The sequence below is a fragment of the Leguminivora glycinivorella genome, chromosome 21, assembly GCF_023078275.1.
Source record: "Leguminivora glycinivorella isolate SPB_JAAS2020 chromosome 21, LegGlyc_1.1, whole genome shotgun sequence".
NCBI lineage: Eukaryota > Metazoa > Arthropoda > Insecta > Lepidoptera > Tortricidae > Leguminivora > Leguminivora glycinivorella.
Window position 1 is genome coordinate 1,794,254 of NC_062991.1, and position 19,774 is coordinate 1,814,027.

Sequence of the window (19,774 nt, forward strand, 5' to 3'; positions counted from 1 at the left end):
TAAGATTAGTTCACTAATTTCATTATGCCTAATACCAAAATGTCCCGCACAAGTCCATTTTAGTCAGGTAATAGCAAAACCCACATCTTGCACCTTGGTGCGACAACGTATCTCAGCATTTCTCACTCGATCTTCAATCTTGAATCTTGATACTGTACATGGCATGCTCCATGGATCTCTGTGCTAATCTTATCTTATGCACAGCCTTCTTACTGAGCGTCCATGTCTCGGTACCGTATGCCATGTTGGTCAAGATAGATTGGTAGAAGAGGCAAGTTTTCAGGCAATGTGGATGAATGATCTATGCATGTGGATCTTCGATGTTAAGTATAGTAAGGCATCCGTCTTGAGAAGCTATAGCAACAGTTTTGCCGCCATGAGCGCTGGCAACGCCCGTCACTTCGGCTGGAGCTCGATACTCGGCTACTGCTTTCCCGTCTATAGTTCTGGAATCAAATGTAAATTGTTAAAAACTTCATTGTGTTATTTGATCCAGAAAGGACCATGCGAGTACCTAACGCTTTTATGATGATTGGATTAAATTAACCAACTGGAAAACGATGGTATTTAGGTGTATCGCATATCAAACAATACTAACTACCTACAACGAAAACAAGTCAATGATAATGTTAAAGAGAATGCACCAAAAATCACAAAACAGAGAATAAGTAACAAAACTAACATGTCCAAGAGAAATCATTCGTAGCCGTCTACAAAACAGCAGTTAAAAGCAAATATTATATGGAAAAGGAAAAAGATCAAAAGGAAGTTTCTCTGATAAAAGAAGCCAAAAAGGAAGGATCTTAAGAGACAATTTAACAGTCTTAGTAGAAGATCAAATAGTCAAAGAAGAAGCAAATTAAGAGGCAGTAGTAAGAGCAAATTAGAAAGAAGAAAACAGAATGACGAATTCTTACCTAAAAACCCTGAGCGTCTTCCTCCCACTGTGATAGTAAAAGACGTACTGGTCATCGGAACTAAACATGGTAATGATAGAGAAGACACCCTCAGCGGCTCTGGAGATGAGCTGTTGGACGGAGGTGCCTCTCTTTAGCTCGATGAGGTCAAGGCCGCCGCGGGAAGGGGCGCAGAGACCGAACTTGCCGTCGCGGGTGCAAGCGCCGTTCCAGCGAGGGACGAATCTGCATTTAAAATACACTCTTTAGAAATACCAGTAAAAAAGAATTGTTGGCCTCGACTGTAGCACAGTATAAATAGAGTACCTTTTGTTCGTTTTTATAGCCGATAGCTCATAGTTAACTAGCTCGCGGTGGAACCAGTGCCTAAAAGGCCCACAAATGTGAGTTGGTTCGTTATCGAAAAAGTTTAACGACGGGGGTTGCGTGGGCGACGGTCGCGCGACGGCGATGCGACGCATACGAAATCAAACCTTATCGATATGGAAGTATGAGACGCGACGGCGACGGTCGCGCGACCGTCGCCCACGCAAGACACGGCGTAACTGTTACGCCTGCGATTCACATTCCTGTATTTCAATATTTAATAGACCTGTCATATTTCACTCATACAAGCGTAATACGCGTTCACTTACACGAGCTTAGGCTGTGTGCTAGGAACGCGCCTCTTTCATATATTTTGATCGACAGGGTCCGAGGTGTGACTATGGACATTCTTGGACTCAATTGGGACTTACATACATAAGGTGAGTGATTGAAACGCAACTGTTACTGTTGCACTAATCATCATCTAGCGTTATCTCGGCATTTGCCACACCTCATGGGAGCCTGGGGCTTTGATAACTAACCCCAAGCGTAGGCAATAGGCGTACTAGTTTTAGGAAAGCGACTGCCACTGACCTTCCAACCCGACGCGAAGGGTAACTAGGCCTTATTGGAATTAGTCCGGTTTCTATTTGTATGGGTCACGTGGTCTATTTGTATGGCCAACCTGGGTGTCCCTCTACATTCCTAAGAACGTTTGTTCTATTATCACTTGGCCTAACCGTTTTGGCCTAATGTGCATGTAACCTAATAATCAATTAGCATAACAACTTCTAAAGCATGTCAGGCTCATAATGTCATAATATGTGGCATAACTAACTAATCTTTTGTGTGCTGAATTGTTGCCTGCTCGAATATAACCAACTACCTACTTGTTGTTGTTGTGTGTTTGTTGCCACAAAAGTGGATTAGGTTAGGTTAGAACTATGACCATTAAAGAAAAAAACTTGCTGCAAGAAAAGTGGGTTAGGTTAGGTTAGAATTGCGACAACCACAAAATCGACTTGTTGGCACTAAATTAACTGTGACTTGTTGGCACAAAATTAACAGTTGAAATCGCTATAGGAGTGAAAGTTATTAGGCCATACAATGCATTAGGGAGAAAAAGGATTATGACAATGAATAGTTATGATAAACTGTATTAGTATAACTAATGAGTATGACAACTAACATTAGAACACAAAATTTTAGGACAAAAATTTCATCCAAAACTGAATAGGGCAACCACAATTAGGCCATATCATCGTTAGGCCAACTGATCATTATACCAAAGAGTTTTAGGCGAAACAAAAATAGAACAAAAAACTAGGAATCTAGATATACATCCGGCCAACCTAGGCCCTAGGGGGGAACGGGGGTCATGACCCTCCCCCCCTGTGTTATTCTACTCGAGTTGGTGTGTATCTTCTAGATCGACCCAGACATTTTAAATACTTGTGTTTTACCTGACAAGTCTCTTGGTCTTGATGTCAAGTATGGCTGCCTTGTCGTTGCCGACGACGGCCACCCAGTTGGGCTTGTGTGGGAGCGCCACTATCGACTGCATGTCTTTTATGCCGCTGTTCTTTATCGGGATTCTGGAAAACAAGAGTTAAGATATTATTTCAAGAAGAAAAAAGATAAAAAAAAATCTTTATAGATTAGACAGTCACCAGCAGAAGAAAGTGAAGTGGTCAAAATGATCTGAACAGAATTTCGCTTAGATTATTTAAAAAAAATCTTATATTTCGATATTTTTTTGCTCACAAACTTCCGAAACCTGGAGTCAAGTGATACGAGTATCAAAAATTTTTGAGTCAACAAACAAAAAAGTCAGATGTCAGATAACACATTAACAAATTACATTATACTCGTAATTTCTATGAAATTTATGCTGGAGGATGCAAGTTTTGCTTTAAAAACCGTAAAAAAAACTGTCTTGGAGTGAGAATTCTTAAAAATAATGTGTTTTATAAGAATCGCCAACCTTCCGTATGTGCTGTTAAAAAATATTTTTTCAACTAGCAGCGTTTCAAATAGCGTAAATGATTAAGAATAACTAAAGAGAGCAGATCTGATCCCAAGCATATGAAAGGTTATACCCCCTCCGGGGAAGATTGAACTCAAGAACGTCCACTTTTTTGTCAATATAAGCGTCAAGGCCGCAGCTCGTAATCATTACCTGTGTAGTCTAGCACCAGTTCTAGAATGAAGAACGTGGAGACAGTCCCTCGAGGACTTGTCCACTCCAGGTGCCACTAGATGGTGCTCATCAGCCGACACAACTGCTGAACGGTATCCTGTTCCTCTCACTTCGTAATCAACTGCGTAAATTTTTTCTCCATCTGACAAAATTAAAGGGTTCATTAAAAAATATTTTTGGCAAAATTCAGACATACAGAACTGGCCTAGCCGAAGTAACAATTGTTGACGCTTCGAAGCGACCGAAACGCAGTCTGGCTCTGTCGATCCACTACAGAAGAGCGGGAGAGAGATACGCTTCCGTAGCGTAAGGGATTTTTTTTAAATCTTTATTTAATGAGCTTTTTTTATATGGGATAGGAGGCAAACGAGCAGACAGGTCTGATGGTAAGCGAACACCGCCGCCCATGGACACCCGAAACACCAGAGGTGTTGGAGGTGCGTTGCCGGCCTTTAAGATGGGTGTACGCTCTTTTCTTGAAGATTTGAAGGTCGTATCGGTCCGGAAATACCGCAGGCGACAATTCATTCCACAGTTTAGCTGTGCGGGGCAGGAAGTTTCTGGAGAAACGCACAGTTGAGGACTGCCAGCCATCTAAATGATGGCGATGGAAATGTTGTCGCGTAGGGTTTAGTCTAAGAGACGCTGTGGCTCCGTGATACACATCAGGAGTTATTCTTACACTAAAATACTAAATATTACGAAAATAATTCGTCTTCTGAGCCTTCGCTTCCTTTGATTGCGGGAAAGCCAAGATTCTATTACAGCAATCATGTTTTTTAATATTAATGCCTTGAAGCATAAGTTCACTTCTTCTGTCCTCGTTCCGAACACACTCCATCATAATAGCGTAAGGGATTGTAACGGTGGCCAGGCACCCTGGTTTTTAAAACATGTTTTCAAAATAAATAAATAATTTTATGTGATTCTGGGGATTTCTAATCAGAATCATTAAAGCATTATAAATGAAGGCCTCTTTATTTCCGGACTTCAACAAAGTTAGGTTTCTGTACTTTTTCGGTCTCTCCATCTCTTTTCATTTTCATTTTCATTTTCATTTTCATTTTCCATCAGGATAATTCGTTGGAACATAAAATAAAGAAGAAAGGCTCATCACCATCATATCAGCGTTTTGTCGCTTACTGCTGAGCACAGGCCTCTCTTCTTGTACGCCACTTCTCTCGGTCCTTAGATAGTCTTATCCAGTCGGATCCGCAACCTTCCGGATCGTCTATCCAACGAGTCAACGGATGCCAAGCGCTTCTTTTTTTTTATGGGATAGGAGGCAAACGAGCAGACAGGTCGCCTGATGGTAAGCGATCACCGCCGCCTATGGACACCCGAAACACCAGAGGTATTGGAGGTGCGTTGCCGGTCTTTAAGATGGGTGTACGCTCTTTTCTTGAAGATTTGAAGGTCGTATCGGTCCGGAAATACCGCGCATTCATTCCACAGTTTAGCTGTGCGGGGACGGAAGTTTCTGGAGAAACGCACAGTTGAGGACTGCCAGCCATTCTAAATGATGACGATGGAAATGTTGTCGCGTAGGGCGATGGCGGAAAGAAGCGGTAGGGATTAATCCGAACAATTCCTCGGAGTACTCCCCGTTATACATGCGATAGAAAATGCAGAGCGAGGCCACATCTCTACGCAGCGCCAAAGGGTCTAGCCGATCGGAGATATGCTGGCAGTTGACAATTCGAGTCGCTCGTCGTTGGATGCGGTCCAGAGGGAGAAGCTGGTACTGAGGTGCCCCTGCCCATAGATGAGAACAGTACTCCATGTGTGGGCGAACCTGCGCCTTATAGAGCCTTACATCTAAAAGAAACCAAATAGTAAGTTCTTTAAAAATATACCAGGGATTGTCCTCGCCACAATGTTAGCAACGGCAACGTTGTCCATATTGTCAGTGGCCAGTTCTACAGATATCGTGACAAACTTTGCACCATCCTCGAGGAATAACACTTGCTTCACACCTTTCTGCTCCTCTTTGAAAACTACCTGAAAATAGACGAAAATTTAATCTTCCTACTTCAACTGTACTAAAGTCGACGTCAATAGAACTTGTGACCAATGTAAACAAAACTTGTAATCAAAATGTTTTTAATTTTCATTCTTACATGAGATAATGGCTAAATCCATGTGTTATTTAAACAATTCATGTCACATTATGAAAATATTGATATTTTATACAACGTATGGTTTGTTTACACTGTTGACAATTTCTATTGACGGCGATTTTATTTCAGAACTGTCTATGCTATGACATCGACCGTGACATCGACATTGCTTGACGTTAATCCTTGTTTTTCGAAGAATAGGTATTTCAAACAAGCAATCTATTAAATTAAAACAAAATTTCGATGGTTAAGAAGGTGCCTGGGGGTTTTCTAGAAGATGACTAAGGGCCAGTTGCTTCAACCACATTCGATAGACACATGTCACGCACCAGACGTCTATGGAATAAAATTTAATGAGCGCTTTAACAGTGACAGACCGTTTGATGCAATCGACCCTAAGTAACTGAAGAAATTTTGAGACTGTAACTCAATACATACATACAACATACATACAATCACGCCTGTTTCCCATAAGGGGGTAAGCAGAGCACATGAAACTGCTAAAGTTACAGTGCCACTCTTGTAACTCAATAAGTTAATCAAATTAGTTAACCTATTATTTCTCAAACATGTACTGCATAAAGTAATAAAAAGTCATATATGGTTATCTACCAAATCTGCTGTCATTTTTCCAATCGAAGGAACTTCCATTACAAGAGGGATAAGTAGTCGCACAAGAAAAGGAGATTAACCTGTTTCTCTTGCGTGTCCCATATAATAATGTTCCCAGATTCAGTAGTAACCACATTCTCTCCGTTTGGAGTTATCACCGCAGGGGTGACGATGGCACCTAGTGGGGCATCAGCCAGTTGTATTGTACTTGAAGGTGCTTCAGGTAAAATCCAATCAGAGATAATATACAGCGTGTAAACGTCATAAGGGCGATAAATGAAACCAGGCATATAATTCAATATTGTTATCATTAATTAAGAGGTGTTTTTGAGTTACTCTTAATGTTCACCCCATAGAGAATTTTTGAAAAAATTCCCAGCAGCAATGTACTGTAAACGTGGTTGCGATGACAATCAATGACAACTGTCAACGAGCGTTTAACGCGAGTGTGTTTGCATTACGTTGCGGGCCGAATTAATTTGTATGGATAAAAAAAAAATTCAATTTTAAGTAAAAGTTATCTAATTCCATTTTTTATGTCCTATACTCACAACCGTTAAGAGGTTCGCCCGTATTAGGTTTACACCCTGTATAGGCAAATGTAGCCAATCCTTACTTGCAGATTCATGTTTTTGGTGCGTGGTCATTTACCAAATAATTTTGTCATTTTGCCAATAGAAGCAACTTCCAAAAGAAGAACTGAAGAGAAATGGTATGAAGACTAACCTGTTTCTCCTGCGTGTCCCATATAATAACGTTCCCAGATTCAGCAGTGACCACATTTTCTCCATTTGGAGTTATCACCGCATGGGTGACAATGGCACCTAGTGGAGCATCAGCCAACTGAGCCAGAAGATGGCCGGTGCTGGTGTCCCAGAGACCCCAGCAGCTGCGGGTCACGGTGGCAGCTAGGTGCTGGTCGCGGGCCAAACTGGAGACAGGAACGGTTTTTATTCATCATTAGCAGACATTTGGATAACAGAGAGCGGATATGCAAGAGAACAATCTCACGCCTAAGGGTGTCGAAGACCGGACGAAGTGGAGAAGATTGAGCAGGAAATCGGACCGGAGAACGCTAGGCTGAAGAAAACATTTTGGAAAACAGTTATATTATGGTGGTAACAAGTACTCTTTCAAAAGTAAGGGTATTGTTTGCACAAGCATGACAATATTGACAATCCAGCATTCTAATTTCATTCATGCAGCTCTTCCAGCATGTGCAGCTCTTCCAGTTCGCCACTTGTCCAAGTCCTGAGCTAGTGTGGTCCAGGAGCGACCCACATTTCTCCACGAGTCCACTCAACGAGTCAAGGATGACATGCTTCTTAAATTTGAAAGCGACCATGATTCCATTAACATTTTAGTCCACCTGCCATCAGAGATGAGGTACCGTAGGCAGGAAACAAAAGACGATGCTGAAGTTAAGAAATCACTATTTTTTTTATAAATGGGCTTAGGTGCTCTTGGCCACAGACTAGCCAAAGGCAAAGACGTCGCCTACGATGGAGTGAGCTCGCTCAGAAGATGGAATTAAATTTTTTACCTTTGTGCATCAATAGGCAACTCCTGCCGATCAATCTTGTGGACCTGCTCGAAGATGTTATCAATATTCCAGATCTTGACAGTCCGGTCTATGGAGGAGGTGATGACGTTGTTCCAGCTGCCAACAGCTAAGGGTTCCAGCTGGACGATTCGGCCGAAGTGAGCGTCTAGGACTTTGATGAGTTGTGTGGTTTCTAAGCTCCAGACGTAAAGACTTTTTCTGAGGAGGTGACAACAATAAATTATACAGCGCGTAAACCTAATAAGGGCGATAAATGAAACCAGGCATATAATTCAATATTGTTATCATTACTTAAGAAGTGTTTTTGAGTTACTCATAATTTTCACCCCATAATGAATTTTTGAAAAATTTGCCAGCAGCAATGTACTGTAAACGTGGTTGCGATGACAATCAATGACAACTGTCAACGAGCGTTAAACGCGAGTGTGTTTGCATTACATTGCGGGCCGAATTAATTTGTATGGATAAAAAAAATATTTCAATTTTAAGTAAAAGTTATCTTATTCCATTTTTGATGTCCTATACTCACCACCGTTAAGAGGTTCGCCCGTATTAGGTTTACACCCTGTATATGATTTCTAAACAGATCGTGCTTATTAAAATATTCTCTGGTGGACATTAGAGTCTGTGTCGAAAGAGAACAGTCGTGAAATGAAAGTGAAATAACACTTTACTTTTCTTTTACCGGACACTTAGGCACTGGTCCCACCAAAATCGATGAGAAACGAACAAAAGATAGACGCTCCTGTGTCAATCGTAGCTCCAGATTCCCGAAAGCATGAACCGATTTAGATTTAGTTTTTTTGTTTGAAATCTGAATTAGTCGGGAGAGTTCTTAGCCATGTTTAATCGAAATTGGTCCACTATATCACAGTATAATAAAGAGTACTATCGTACAGTATGGTCACTCTCGCTCCCCGCTTAAAGTGCTGCCCACCCCCTCTCGGTTACCTCACAGTTACCGCCTGTCAAAAAGCGAACAGTCGACCTGTCATATCTCACTCATACAAGCAGAGTACGCGTTCACCTACACGAGCATAGACTGTGTGCTAGGAACGCGCTTCTTTCATATATTGGATCGCCAGTGTCCGAGGTGAGACTATATCATGTTTTTTTTATTTTTCAAAATAAAAATTTTGTATTGTGGTAATCTTTTTTTTAAATTACCTGACTCCAGCAACAGCATAAGTGTTGTTATTGCTGATCATAAAGGAGTTAGAGAGAGTCATCTTAGTGGAAATATTCCGGATGGTGTGTGGAAGTTTTAGCACAATGCCTTCTAGAGACATATCCTTTTCCGGTTCATCATCTATCTTTTCTTCCTGTAAGGAAAACATGAATTTAATTAAGATATTGACAGCTAACCTATTGCCTGTCCGTTCTATTTTAACTTATCTATACCTATAAAAAGGGTCATTACTAAATCTTCTTTATAACAACAGCATAATTAATACTCATTCTACCTACCCACTTTAAAATTCCCTATTTCTACAGGCGCCTGTACCACCACGTTGCCGTGGCTTTATTTCGTAAACTATAAATGTATTTACCTCTTCTTCTTCTTCTTTCTTATCTTCATCATCCTTCTTCTTTTTCTTGGTATCATCGACGTGTTTTGATCTATCGATCCTGCTATCGAAATCCCACACTACGAAACTGTATGTTGTTGTAGCTGGAAGAAATAAGATTTTGATATTAAGTACTGATAGATTTACAGCGCAATTGTATTGTATGGATCTGAATGCTGGGCGACAAAGGTGAGGGATGAAAGGAGAGTGCACGTAGCGGAAATGAGAATGTTGAGATGGATGTGTGGAGTGACCAGAATGGATCGGATCAGGAATGAGTATATTAGGGGAAGTTTGAAAGTTGCGCCTATAACGGAGATGACGAAAGATAGGGGAGAATGGAAGAGGAAGACATGTTGTACCGAACCCACATAACGTGGGATAAAGGTAGGAGGAAGAAGAAGAAGAAGAGATTTACAGCGCAGAAAGCTGTGTTCGTTAGCATGATTCAAGATCGGGTGACAAATTTGAGATCCGTCGTTGCACCAAGGTATGAATTTTGTCATTACATCGCCAATCGCCAAGATACCGACAGAAATGTCGTCTGGCTCTGTCGCGCCAATACGCAAGAGCGATAGAGATATATATCTACTAAACAGATATTATCATGAGCGTTTGTGGCTACCAGCGCTGAAATGAAGTTGGACGAGATATGTTGCTAAGCCGATTGATAGCAGGTAGAGTAAAATTTTAACGGAATGGTGACCGCTTACAGATGCAAAAAGAGCCCGGCATCGTTTGACTCATTGGGTCGACGACATCCGGAAAAAATGTGGGTAGATAACTAACTAAACTAACTTTTTTGGCTTAGTGATCCTAAGTGAATTGGCCTCCGAAACGAGAGATCGCCACCTGTCCCGATCCTGCGCAGCCTTTTGCCAGTCACTGACTTGAAGCCGACACAAATCCGCCAACACACTGTCCTCCCAGCAATACCTGGGTTGACCCGCCGGACGGCCACCAGCCGGTCGACCCAAGAACCCTCTTTTTGCAGCCCGATCGATTCCCATTCAAAGTAAGAGGTATATGATTTTGTAAAATCTTAGTTACCGGTACTCACCTAGAAGCATTCTGTCCTTCTTTCCACGTTTAAGTTGCAGCATAGCCTCGGCGGTATCAGTCTCTTTATGATGCAATTCTTCAATCTTCTCCCAGCAAAGTTGTTCTTCGTTCAACTCGAAGATTGAAATCTGTCAACCAATCCATACTAATATTATAAATGGGAAAGTGTGTGTGTCTGTTTGTTTGTCCGTCTTTCACGGCAAAATGGAGCGACGAATTGACGTGATTTTTTAAGTGGAGATAGTTGAAGGGATGAAGAGTGACATAGGCTACCTATTGTATCTTTCTGACCCCCCACTTCCCTAAAATGGGGGGTGTAACTTTGTATGAAGCATTTCGCAATTTATGAAATTTAACGCGAGCGAAGCCGCGGGCAAAGGCTAGTTCTTCATAATTATAATTACTAATAATAAAACTTAAAAATTAGAAACGAAACAAAGCTGATTCATGCCCTCAGGTGAATAAAGAAAGTGGTTTAAGCTTTGTCCCATCGCTTAGGTATTAAAAGCCAGTCCCCCCTACATCTCAGAGGCCTTACCCACTCCCCCCCTTTTTTGAAGTGTAGCAGTAGGTGACTATTGTACAAATTAAAGTTCTGTATCCTTTTATCCCCTTAATTAACCTTTATAGTTCAGCAAATGATTCTCCAAGTCCGAACAAAGTCTTAAATAAAGAGCTGGTCCATCATACCTGATATCCCCTCTCCGGATCGCTGGTATAAATCTTGTTCCATCCCTTGTTAAAAGCCAGAACCCCCCTACACCTCAACGGCTTCACCCACTCCCCCTCTTTCTTGAAGTGAACCAACAGCCGGTCCTCGTCCAGGTCTCCACTCCACATGACCAGCTGGAAGTTTTCCAGGTCTCGGAACTCCATGGCTTTGGACAATGAAATACAAAAAATTTAAAGAAAATCAATTATAAATAGGAGACACACAACCTAATAGGAACGGGACTGACGAAACAATCCTGGAAACGTTTGTGCATTATTATTATGAGCAAACACTTTCAGTTTCAGGGTCTGAAAGTAGCCAACAAGTTTTCCTTCACCCAAATAATTGACGTGAAATTACGCTTAATGCTATTAAAGAATAGCACATTAAAATCCTGGTACGAGTAGATCTATAGTGCTGTTGTCATAAAAATATGGGTGAATCAACTGCTTCTTGCCTGTTATTGCCATGGTTACGGTCTCCTGAGTCACGCTGGTTTTATGCAAAATTATGCTACTGAAATTATGCAAGCATGTTTTTCGGTGGCAAATTAAGGAATGGGCTTGTTAACACTAGAACAATGCATGTTTGCTTAGTTTAAGTAGCATTATTTTGCATAAAACCCGTGACTCAGGGGACCGTAACCATGGCAATAACAGGCAAGAAAAGTTGATTCACCCATGTGCAAATGTTCACTTATTTTTTATTAGGCATGTCACGTCTGTAAACCACTACATAGCGATATTGCAGCCGCTTTGACCAACTGAGCCACGGAGATCTCAATGCGGAGGCACACTCAAAGGTTATGACAGATGGCGCCACACTATTAGCCCACTGCACAGATAAAGAATTTCATACGTGAGAGCGAGAAGATGATATGTTTTTTTCTCTCTCTCACATACGAACAGTGACATGCCTAGGCACTTGCACAGGTGCCGCCTGGCGGGATAAAATGTCAGTGTGCCTCCTCATTGCCAAACTTTCTCAGTTAATGATCAGAGTGGCTGCACCGGCAATGCAGCTGGTCATAGGTTCCAGGCCTGCTGGAGGTCTAATTTTTCCTTTAATTTAAAAATGGCAACCTCTGTGAGGGCAGCGGCAGCAGCAGAGGCGGCCGAGAAAATTAAGGCAGGAAAATATAGAGGTCTCGGCGCCGAATATATTTTTATTCCATTCGGCGTCGAGACCCTTGGTCCGTGGGGCCATGGCGCTCTGAGTCTCTTCAAGGACTTATCGAAGAGACTAAGAGACGCCACCGGCGACCGAAGAGCTGGCAGCTTCCTCGCTCAGCGTATTAGCTTGACAATTCAGCGAGGAAATGCTGCCAGCGTCTTCGGAACTATGACACAGGGGCCGTTTTTAGATTTACTTTAGTTTTTTTTTTTTTACATGTGTCTCTTTATTTACATGAACATATTTACATTATTATATACTTAAGAAATTAAGACTAAACTTAAAAGCTAGCTAATGTCTTTAGTTTAACTTTAGATTTATTTAGTTTAATTTTAATTTTGTTTTAAGTTTCATTTTAGAATAATTTTAGATTTAATAAGTTTTATTGTAAGATAATTTTATGTTCTTTAAGTTAAATTAACAAATAAATCTTTATAGATGTAAAAATATTAAAATCTTTAGCTAGCTTTGTGTACTTACAAAGTATCTCCCAAGTGACGTCATCATACGGCGCCGGGTCCGGAGCAGGCAAGGTTTCCTCATGCTCCCCTCTCATGGAAAAACGGACCCAGGAGCTTGGTCCGTAGATGAACATGTGGTGGTTCAGTACTGATACACCACGGACCGTCTCTCCTGAACAAAGTCAAAAACTCTGAGAGTGAATGAGCTCCCTGCCGAGGTATTCCCGATGAACTACAGTATGAAATTCTTCAAAAAAGGAGTGGACAAGTTTCTAATGGGTCGGCAAAACGCAAATGAGTTACGGTGACCGCTTTCCATCAGGCGGGCCGTATACCTGTTTGCCACCGACGTGGTATAAAAAAAAGTGAGATTGTAAAATGTCAAAGAAAAGAACAGACAAGAAACCATTTATTTCTGGTAAGCTTTGGTATTAGATTTGGTCAAAAACGATAAAATGAAAAAAAAATTGCAAAAAAATTCAGAAAAATTGCAAAATTTTTTTTTAATTGATAAATAGTACATTACATCAGAGGCCGGGAAAATGAGGATTTCCGGCCAAGTGGGTATATACGGCCGAGTGAGCGTGCGAGCGAGGCCGGATAGGGATACGAGGCCGGGAATCCGTTTTCACGCCGAGGCATGTATAGTGCTTTTCTCAAACATACAATGAAATAAAAAAAAAATGCTCTAAAGGACAATATTTTATAAAAAAAAAGTTACTTTGCAGGCCTAGGCCTAAAAAATAATATGAAATCCCTTTACAGTCCTCTCGAGTTGTTGCGCCCAAAAAGCGATACTTCCCAGCCCATTTTAAGGAACGTAAAGACAATATTTCATTGCATGTTTGAGAAAATGAAATGTTAATTGGCTTATCAAAATAAGAAAGTTTTTTTTACCTTCATTGAGAGGATTTTCAATAGTAACGTATTCACTGGTCAGCATGTTTAACAGCATAGACTGGAAACAGTTTTGGTATTATAGACACATCATTGTACAATATTATGTCGTGGTTTACTTATTTACTTAAGAAGTGGGTGAATAACGCAATAATCACTACTTTGAAAAAATCTCGTATCTCATGCTGCTCCTCAAAGTTAAAACGCAAGTCTATATGCATTCCATACATACTTACTACAATTTTCTTTTCATTGACAGACGAAGATACAAGTTTTTTTAAAAGTAGTGATGATACACAGCATCTGCAGCGTCTGCAGCACTGACAGTCATTCAGGCTTTAACATCAGGGTGCGTAGCCGAATGGCACTAACGCTCACGAAACGCTCACGAAACGAAACGCTAGTAGATATCTGTCTCTATCGCTCGTGCGTATTGGCGCGACAGAGCCGGACTAACTGGCGTGGCGTTTCGTTTTCGTTTGGCGTCGGAGAAATGCCATTCGGCTACGCACCCAGATCAATATTCAGGGCAGCCCTTTGGACTCACTACGGGCCTTGCGCATACAAGGGCAGGAGATGCTGAGGCAGTAGCTACGCCCTTTACACAGTATGATTGTATGTACGGTCAGCCAAAAAAGTGGTTTACCACTTTTCGACCGTGTGTGTTTAACATAGAGTCGAAAAGTGGTAAGTGGCTTTCTTGGCTGATCGTAACTACAATAGGGAACTTGAGTGTAGTTAAAAATAAATATTTTATACCATGCACGAAATAAAGCATCAGATAATTATAAGACAAACATGGATAGAAGTTGTTTTTTAATCCAATTTCTCTAGTCAGGTAGAAATATATAAAGTAACTGAGTTTACCGTGACGTCACTCAATTCGATTTCATATAAATTCCATATTAGCAATTCGTTCAAATTCGGTTTGACAGTTCTTAAAAAGAAGCTGATTTGACTAGGAGGCAAGTAGCCTATTGTTAACTTGTGTAACGTTGTGTATCTGTCCACTAAATCTCCTGGATGCTAACTAGACACTTGAATCTATTGTTAGTCTCTGTTTTAGGACGACATTTTGAGTCTTCGATCCTACAGGAAGCTTGGCCTTAGAACAATCTATAGCTAAATAATGTACCACAGAGTTATTAGTAGATGCAGCAGCCCACTTATTGTCCGGGGACAGCTCCAGGTTCTGCATGATTCCCTCCAGCTGTGGACACAGGTCTCTCGCCAGGTCTGAGGTGGATAAGTCCCAGGATATCACTCGGCTTGAGATGGAGACCACATAGCGCTTGTCTGAGGACAGGCGGAAGGCGAAGACGGCGAACTGATGGCCTTCGAGGGAGTACTGGAAAGGAGAAAGTCTGTTATCGTCTACTTGGCAATGTTTGGTATCTCGAGCATTTTTAGATGGTTCTAGAGGAGCCATTCTGCTTCGGGGGAATCTGAATTGACTTAACGATCTTTCCTCAATAGATGAATTGATTACTGTGCTTTTAAAAGATTTATGATGTAGGTAAATGTTAAGATGATAAAGGTTATAAACTGAAATAGATATCATAGACGAAAGAGAAAACGACAAGGCCTGACGTGTAAAATTTTATTTTATCAATAAAGGATTGTATTGTATTGTATTGCCCACTGGTGGCCGAGCCGGGAATCGAATCCGGGTCTTCAGCTTACGCGGCTAAAGTCCTTACCACTAGACCACCCGCCCGCCCGACCCGACCGCCCATCTAGTGGTGAAGGTGAGGGTTCAAAGGTCTTCCAGGAGTATGCAAACAATGATGCGACGGCAAGAACGCGCACTGATTCTTCCCTTTATCGTGGCACTGCTTCAACAATGAGGCCACAGCCCTGTTTTGGGGGCTTCAACCTGTTACCACTTCGCTCTAATGGATACCGATGTCCAGAGCAAAACATTAACTGTTCTGTTGAGACTTCAAGAAACTTTCACCTATCAAAGCCCACCAGAAACTTGCCATGCCAATTTCGATAGGGATATCTAAAATAAATTCTTACCTTTTTTAAAGGACCTTCAGGAGTATGTGCGGCAGCAGCAATGCGCAGTGATTCTTCCTATCATGGTATTGTTGTGGGGTGCTTCAGAGAGGAGCCAATTAGCTCGAGATACTACCACAGCAACAGATTTAACTATTGGGATTTTATAACTTTAAACTGAAAGAAACCGTCTTCTTCTTCAGTCGTTCCTTCAATGCTGAGGACGTGATATCATGTCATTCTATTAAAGACTAGGTCCCTCCATTGGCATTAAGAAACCTTAAGAGACGCATATTTCGATAGGTACTATCGAAATATATCTAAAAGAAACTCTTACCTTCAAAGGTCCTCCAGGAGTATGTAAACAATGATGCGACGGCAACAAAGCGCAGTGGTTCTTCCCTTTATCGTGGCATTGTTTCAGCAGTGACGCTACAGCTGGGTTGTGGGGTGCTTCAGGGAGGAGTCTGCCGACCAGTTGGGGGGCCAGCATGTCGGGGTATGTTCCGAGGATCGCGCCACCGAGGCGGAGGGCGTCGGCTACTAGCATCAGCTCTCTGGAAGAAAGAGGTGTAGGTGATAATGATAAACAAGTTTTTCAGGTCACTGTTGATTCGATCGATGAGTAAGTAAAGGAAAAATGTCGAAAAAGTGAGATAGATGACAATAAGGAAGCACATTGAAATCTTAGGATAAATGCCGCTACTGCAGCTGTTGTAGGTAGTAGGATTCCCTTCTTGAGATATTTTGCATGTCTGACTGTCATGACAATACAATACAATACAATACAAACATGTAACCTATAACTTACATGTTTGGTTTACCTGTTAGTGTAAGTTGGTTGATAATACATGAAATAAATGAAATGAAATACAATACAATGCAATGCAATGTAATACAATACAATACAATACAATACTCTTTATTGCACAGTTCAATTTAATGCACAAGAAACAAAATCAAATTAAACAGAGGTAACAACAGGCGGTCTTATCGCTTAAGAGCGATCTATTCCAGACAACCTTTGATAACTTAGATGAGAATGTGTCTATCGTTTGACTGCTAGTCGAAATTTGAAAACATTGGCTTAAAAGTCTAAGTATTTACACAATTCTGAAATATTTTCTGAGTATGTAACATAGTTTTCTAACGAACATAAAATCTTCTTACCTAACAGCATCTTTATTCACATGCAGCTTCGCGTCTTCGAAATCCGCCAGAACAGCTTGCAGCGGACAGCAGTTGAGCTTCGCGTGGAGCCATTCGTAGTTGAAGAGTACTTCGGCGTAAAGGTCGGTGAAGCGTTTGGAGCGCACCAGGTGGAAGGGGAGCTCGCCGAACTGCGAAGAATTTAAAAACTTAACTATGCTGATGTACATAAATCTACAAGTATAGTAGAATCAATTACACAATTTATATTTTTTTCATTACCAGGGGCAGGGACACGAGTCAGTAAAAATCAAGTCAATATACTTAATTTCAATTTTTTCAAAATCGTCGAAATCAACTAAGATCGTACCTATTTGATGTATTGCGTTCTTGACGCCAACCGAAATAAGTAACCGAAATGTTAGGCTCGTCAAGGCTTCCAAATTACAAGTATAATCACCCTTTAGATCTTTATCTGTCCGTAAATCCCTTTCAGTAAGCAAACTATACCAGTTACAAAAATCTTTGTACCTTTCTAAGATTGTATCTCTTAGTAGACCCATCAGCAGACGTGAAGACCAGAGGCTGCAGAGGCACCTTTCTGTCAGCGACACCCTCACGGTCAGCAAGATTGAATCGATGTCTTTGGATCTCCGTGTATTTAAAGGGTTTGGGGGTACCACCGCCCCATATACCTGGAAGCATAGAGAAAACCACTGAAGGACTATTTGAAATACTATATTAGTTAAACTCAAAGCCGTGATGGAGGAGATCCGGCACAGAAAGTGGAGATGGGCTGGGAACATTGTCAGGATGGACCATAGTCGCTGGGTGAGACGAACTATGGAGTGGAAGCCCGCTAACACCCGCGGTTGTAGCAAGCCGCCCCTGCGAGAGATGACGCTAATCCATACTAATATTATAAATGGGAAAGTGTGTGTGTCTGTTTGTTTGTCCGTCTTTCACGGCAAAACTTAGCGACGAATTGACGTGATTTTTAAGTGGAGATGGTTGAAGGGATGGAGAGTGACATAGGCTACTTTTTGTCTCTTTCTAACGCGAGCGAAGCCGCGGGAAAAAGCTAGTGCCTTATAAAGGCTTAACGGAACAGCCAAAGAAAAGAAAATCTTGTACGCACATTTGACGACGTCAAACATCACAAGTGGTGATCTTCTAAAATGAATTCAAGATTATGAGAAAACAACACTTTTGACGTAATTTGGGCTTGCTCTAGAGTTCAATTTAGATTTAGACATACTTATAAGGTCCTTGAGTATAAATAAAGTACTTAGTTATTTGCATTAAAATACATACCGAGGTAATAGTCAGCAATCATGGAATGGAAGTACATGGCCATGTTCATGTTTTTGAAGTAACGCTCGCGAGCAGTGTCTCTGAACTGCCTGTGGTACCTGTTCAATGAAAAACAAGTAAGAATTAAAGTACTTATACACCGTGTTTCACTTAACACTAAAAACCTGAAAACAGTTTGTTCAGAATCGGGAGTAGAATCGATTGAGCTATATCTTGATGGGGGTAATATTTTTTGTTTAATTTGTATTATTAGCTATTTTTTATGTGCCCATTCTATTGTATTCGTAATGCGGCATTGTGTATATCGTATTGCTAGAGGTTGCTTACCTTTTTCAGTATTTAGGGGTATTAATACTGGCTGGTTACTTGGACGATACTTTTTCCGCTACGAGTTTGACGTTGTTTGTCAGTTTAATCTTAATGTTTATCATAAGTCATAACAAATTGAACTCGTACCTAATTACAACCTTGTCATTTTGAATGTTGGGTTGAAATTTGCTTACCGCGATTACCTGTCCAATTTGAAGTTTACTGTGACAAAGCTTTAAAGTGTTTAAAGAGTGACATCTTAGCTGTCTATTGGTCAACCTTATGTCGTTGCAGTAACGTACACAAATAAATAGTTTTAAGGTTTATGATAGTAGTTAGCAATTATTTTATTGAGCGTAGAGTTAAAAGTCGAGTAGAGCTGTACAGAAAATTAAAAATTCAATTAAAAAAAAAGTAAACATCAGATTTAAATACGAATACTCTAGATGAGTTTAAAAAAATAAAAATCAGTTGGGGTGTCTGAGGTTTTGAGTGATACCGGAAACACGTTGTACAAAAGATTAATTAAGCAAGATGAGTTAAAAACAGAACAAAGGTTTTCTTTCTACTTATTTCTAATGAAAATGTGTGTCACTATGTACAATATTTTAAAATTGGGAGGAATAAATTGCCAAATTAATTTTAATGCTTATAAAACTTCTACCAGTTCATCACTGAAACTCCGTCGGCCTCTCGTTCGGAGAGGTAATTTGGTAGATCATTGCGGATTCTGAAAACAAGAAGAAAATAATTAAACATAAAAATCCAAGTGATTCAGGTACCTTAACAGATCATTGCAAAAAGCTCTGGAAATATAGATCACCAGTTAGCACCACTAGGCAGATAAACATGGAATACACAAAGTAATATTACAAACGAAAATCTAGAATGTCTCACGAAGAACGTAGCGGGATCCACCTGACCAGTGGCGAATTAGCGACACATCATCAAACACCTTAATCATCAAATATCCAAAGATTTTAAAGAAATCTTAGGAAACCCTCGAGCTCAGTATTTGATAGACCATTGAAGGGTTATTGTTACTGTCTTCTTATTAAGTTTACTTATTTAAAATATGTCTAGTTTATGCCCACTGTACACACCAAAGCTTGGAATATATTTTTCTCAAACATGCAATGAAATATTGTCTTTACGTTCCTTAAAATGGGCTGGGAAGTATCGCTTTTTGGGCGCAACAACTCGAGAGGACTGTAAAGGGATTTCATATTATTTTTTAGGCCTAGGCCTGCAAAGTAACTTTTTTTTATAAAATATTGTCTTTTAGAGCATTTTTTTTATTTCATTGTATGTTTGAGAAAAGCACTATACTAAGCCTCGGCGTGAAAACGGATTCCCGGCCTCGTATCCCTACCCACTTGGCCGGAAATCCTCATTTTCCCGGCCTCTGA

General features: G+C 40.7%; 1 protein-coding gene across 1 annotated transcript in view; it reads right to left on the bottom strand.

Annotated features, from left to right (window-relative positions):
- Positions 1-164: 164 nt before the first annotated feature.
- LOC125237302 (NACHT and WD repeat domain-containing protein 2-like) overlaps positions 165-19,774 on the bottom strand; it is an 84,682-nt gene continuing 65,072 nt past the window's right edge. Inside the window, exons 14-32 of the mRNA XM_048144292.1 lie at positions 19,030-19,095; positions 18,057-18,154; positions 17,274-17,437; positions 16,764-16,933; positions 15,931-16,150; positions 14,728-14,940; positions 13,593-13,653; positions 12,715-12,867; positions 11,040-11,227; positions 10,348-10,477; positions 9,270-9,391; positions 8,887-9,041; positions 7,699-7,917; positions 6,882-7,086; positions 5,280-5,424; positions 3,403-3,565; positions 2,687-2,818; positions 918-1,142; positions 165-446 (exon numbers count right to left, since the gene is read on the bottom strand). Coding sequence (XP_048000249.1) covers positions 302-446; positions 918-1,142; positions 2,687-2,818; positions 3,403-3,565; positions 5,280-5,424; positions 6,882-7,086; positions 7,699-7,917; positions 8,887-9,041; positions 9,270-9,391; positions 10,348-10,477; positions 11,040-11,227; positions 12,715-12,867; positions 13,593-13,653; positions 14,728-14,940; positions 15,931-16,150; positions 16,764-16,933; positions 17,274-17,437; positions 18,057-18,154; positions 19,030-19,095 — 2,974 coding nt within the window. The 3' untranslated portion in view covers positions 165-301. The remainder of the gene's footprint in view (positions 447-917; positions 1,143-2,686; positions 2,819-3,402; positions 3,566-5,279; positions 5,425-6,881; positions 7,087-7,698; positions 7,918-8,886; positions 9,042-9,269; positions 9,392-10,347; positions 10,478-11,039; positions 11,228-12,714; positions 12,868-13,592; positions 13,654-14,727; positions 14,941-15,930; positions 16,151-16,763; positions 16,934-17,273; positions 17,438-18,056; positions 18,155-19,029; positions 19,096-19,774) is intronic.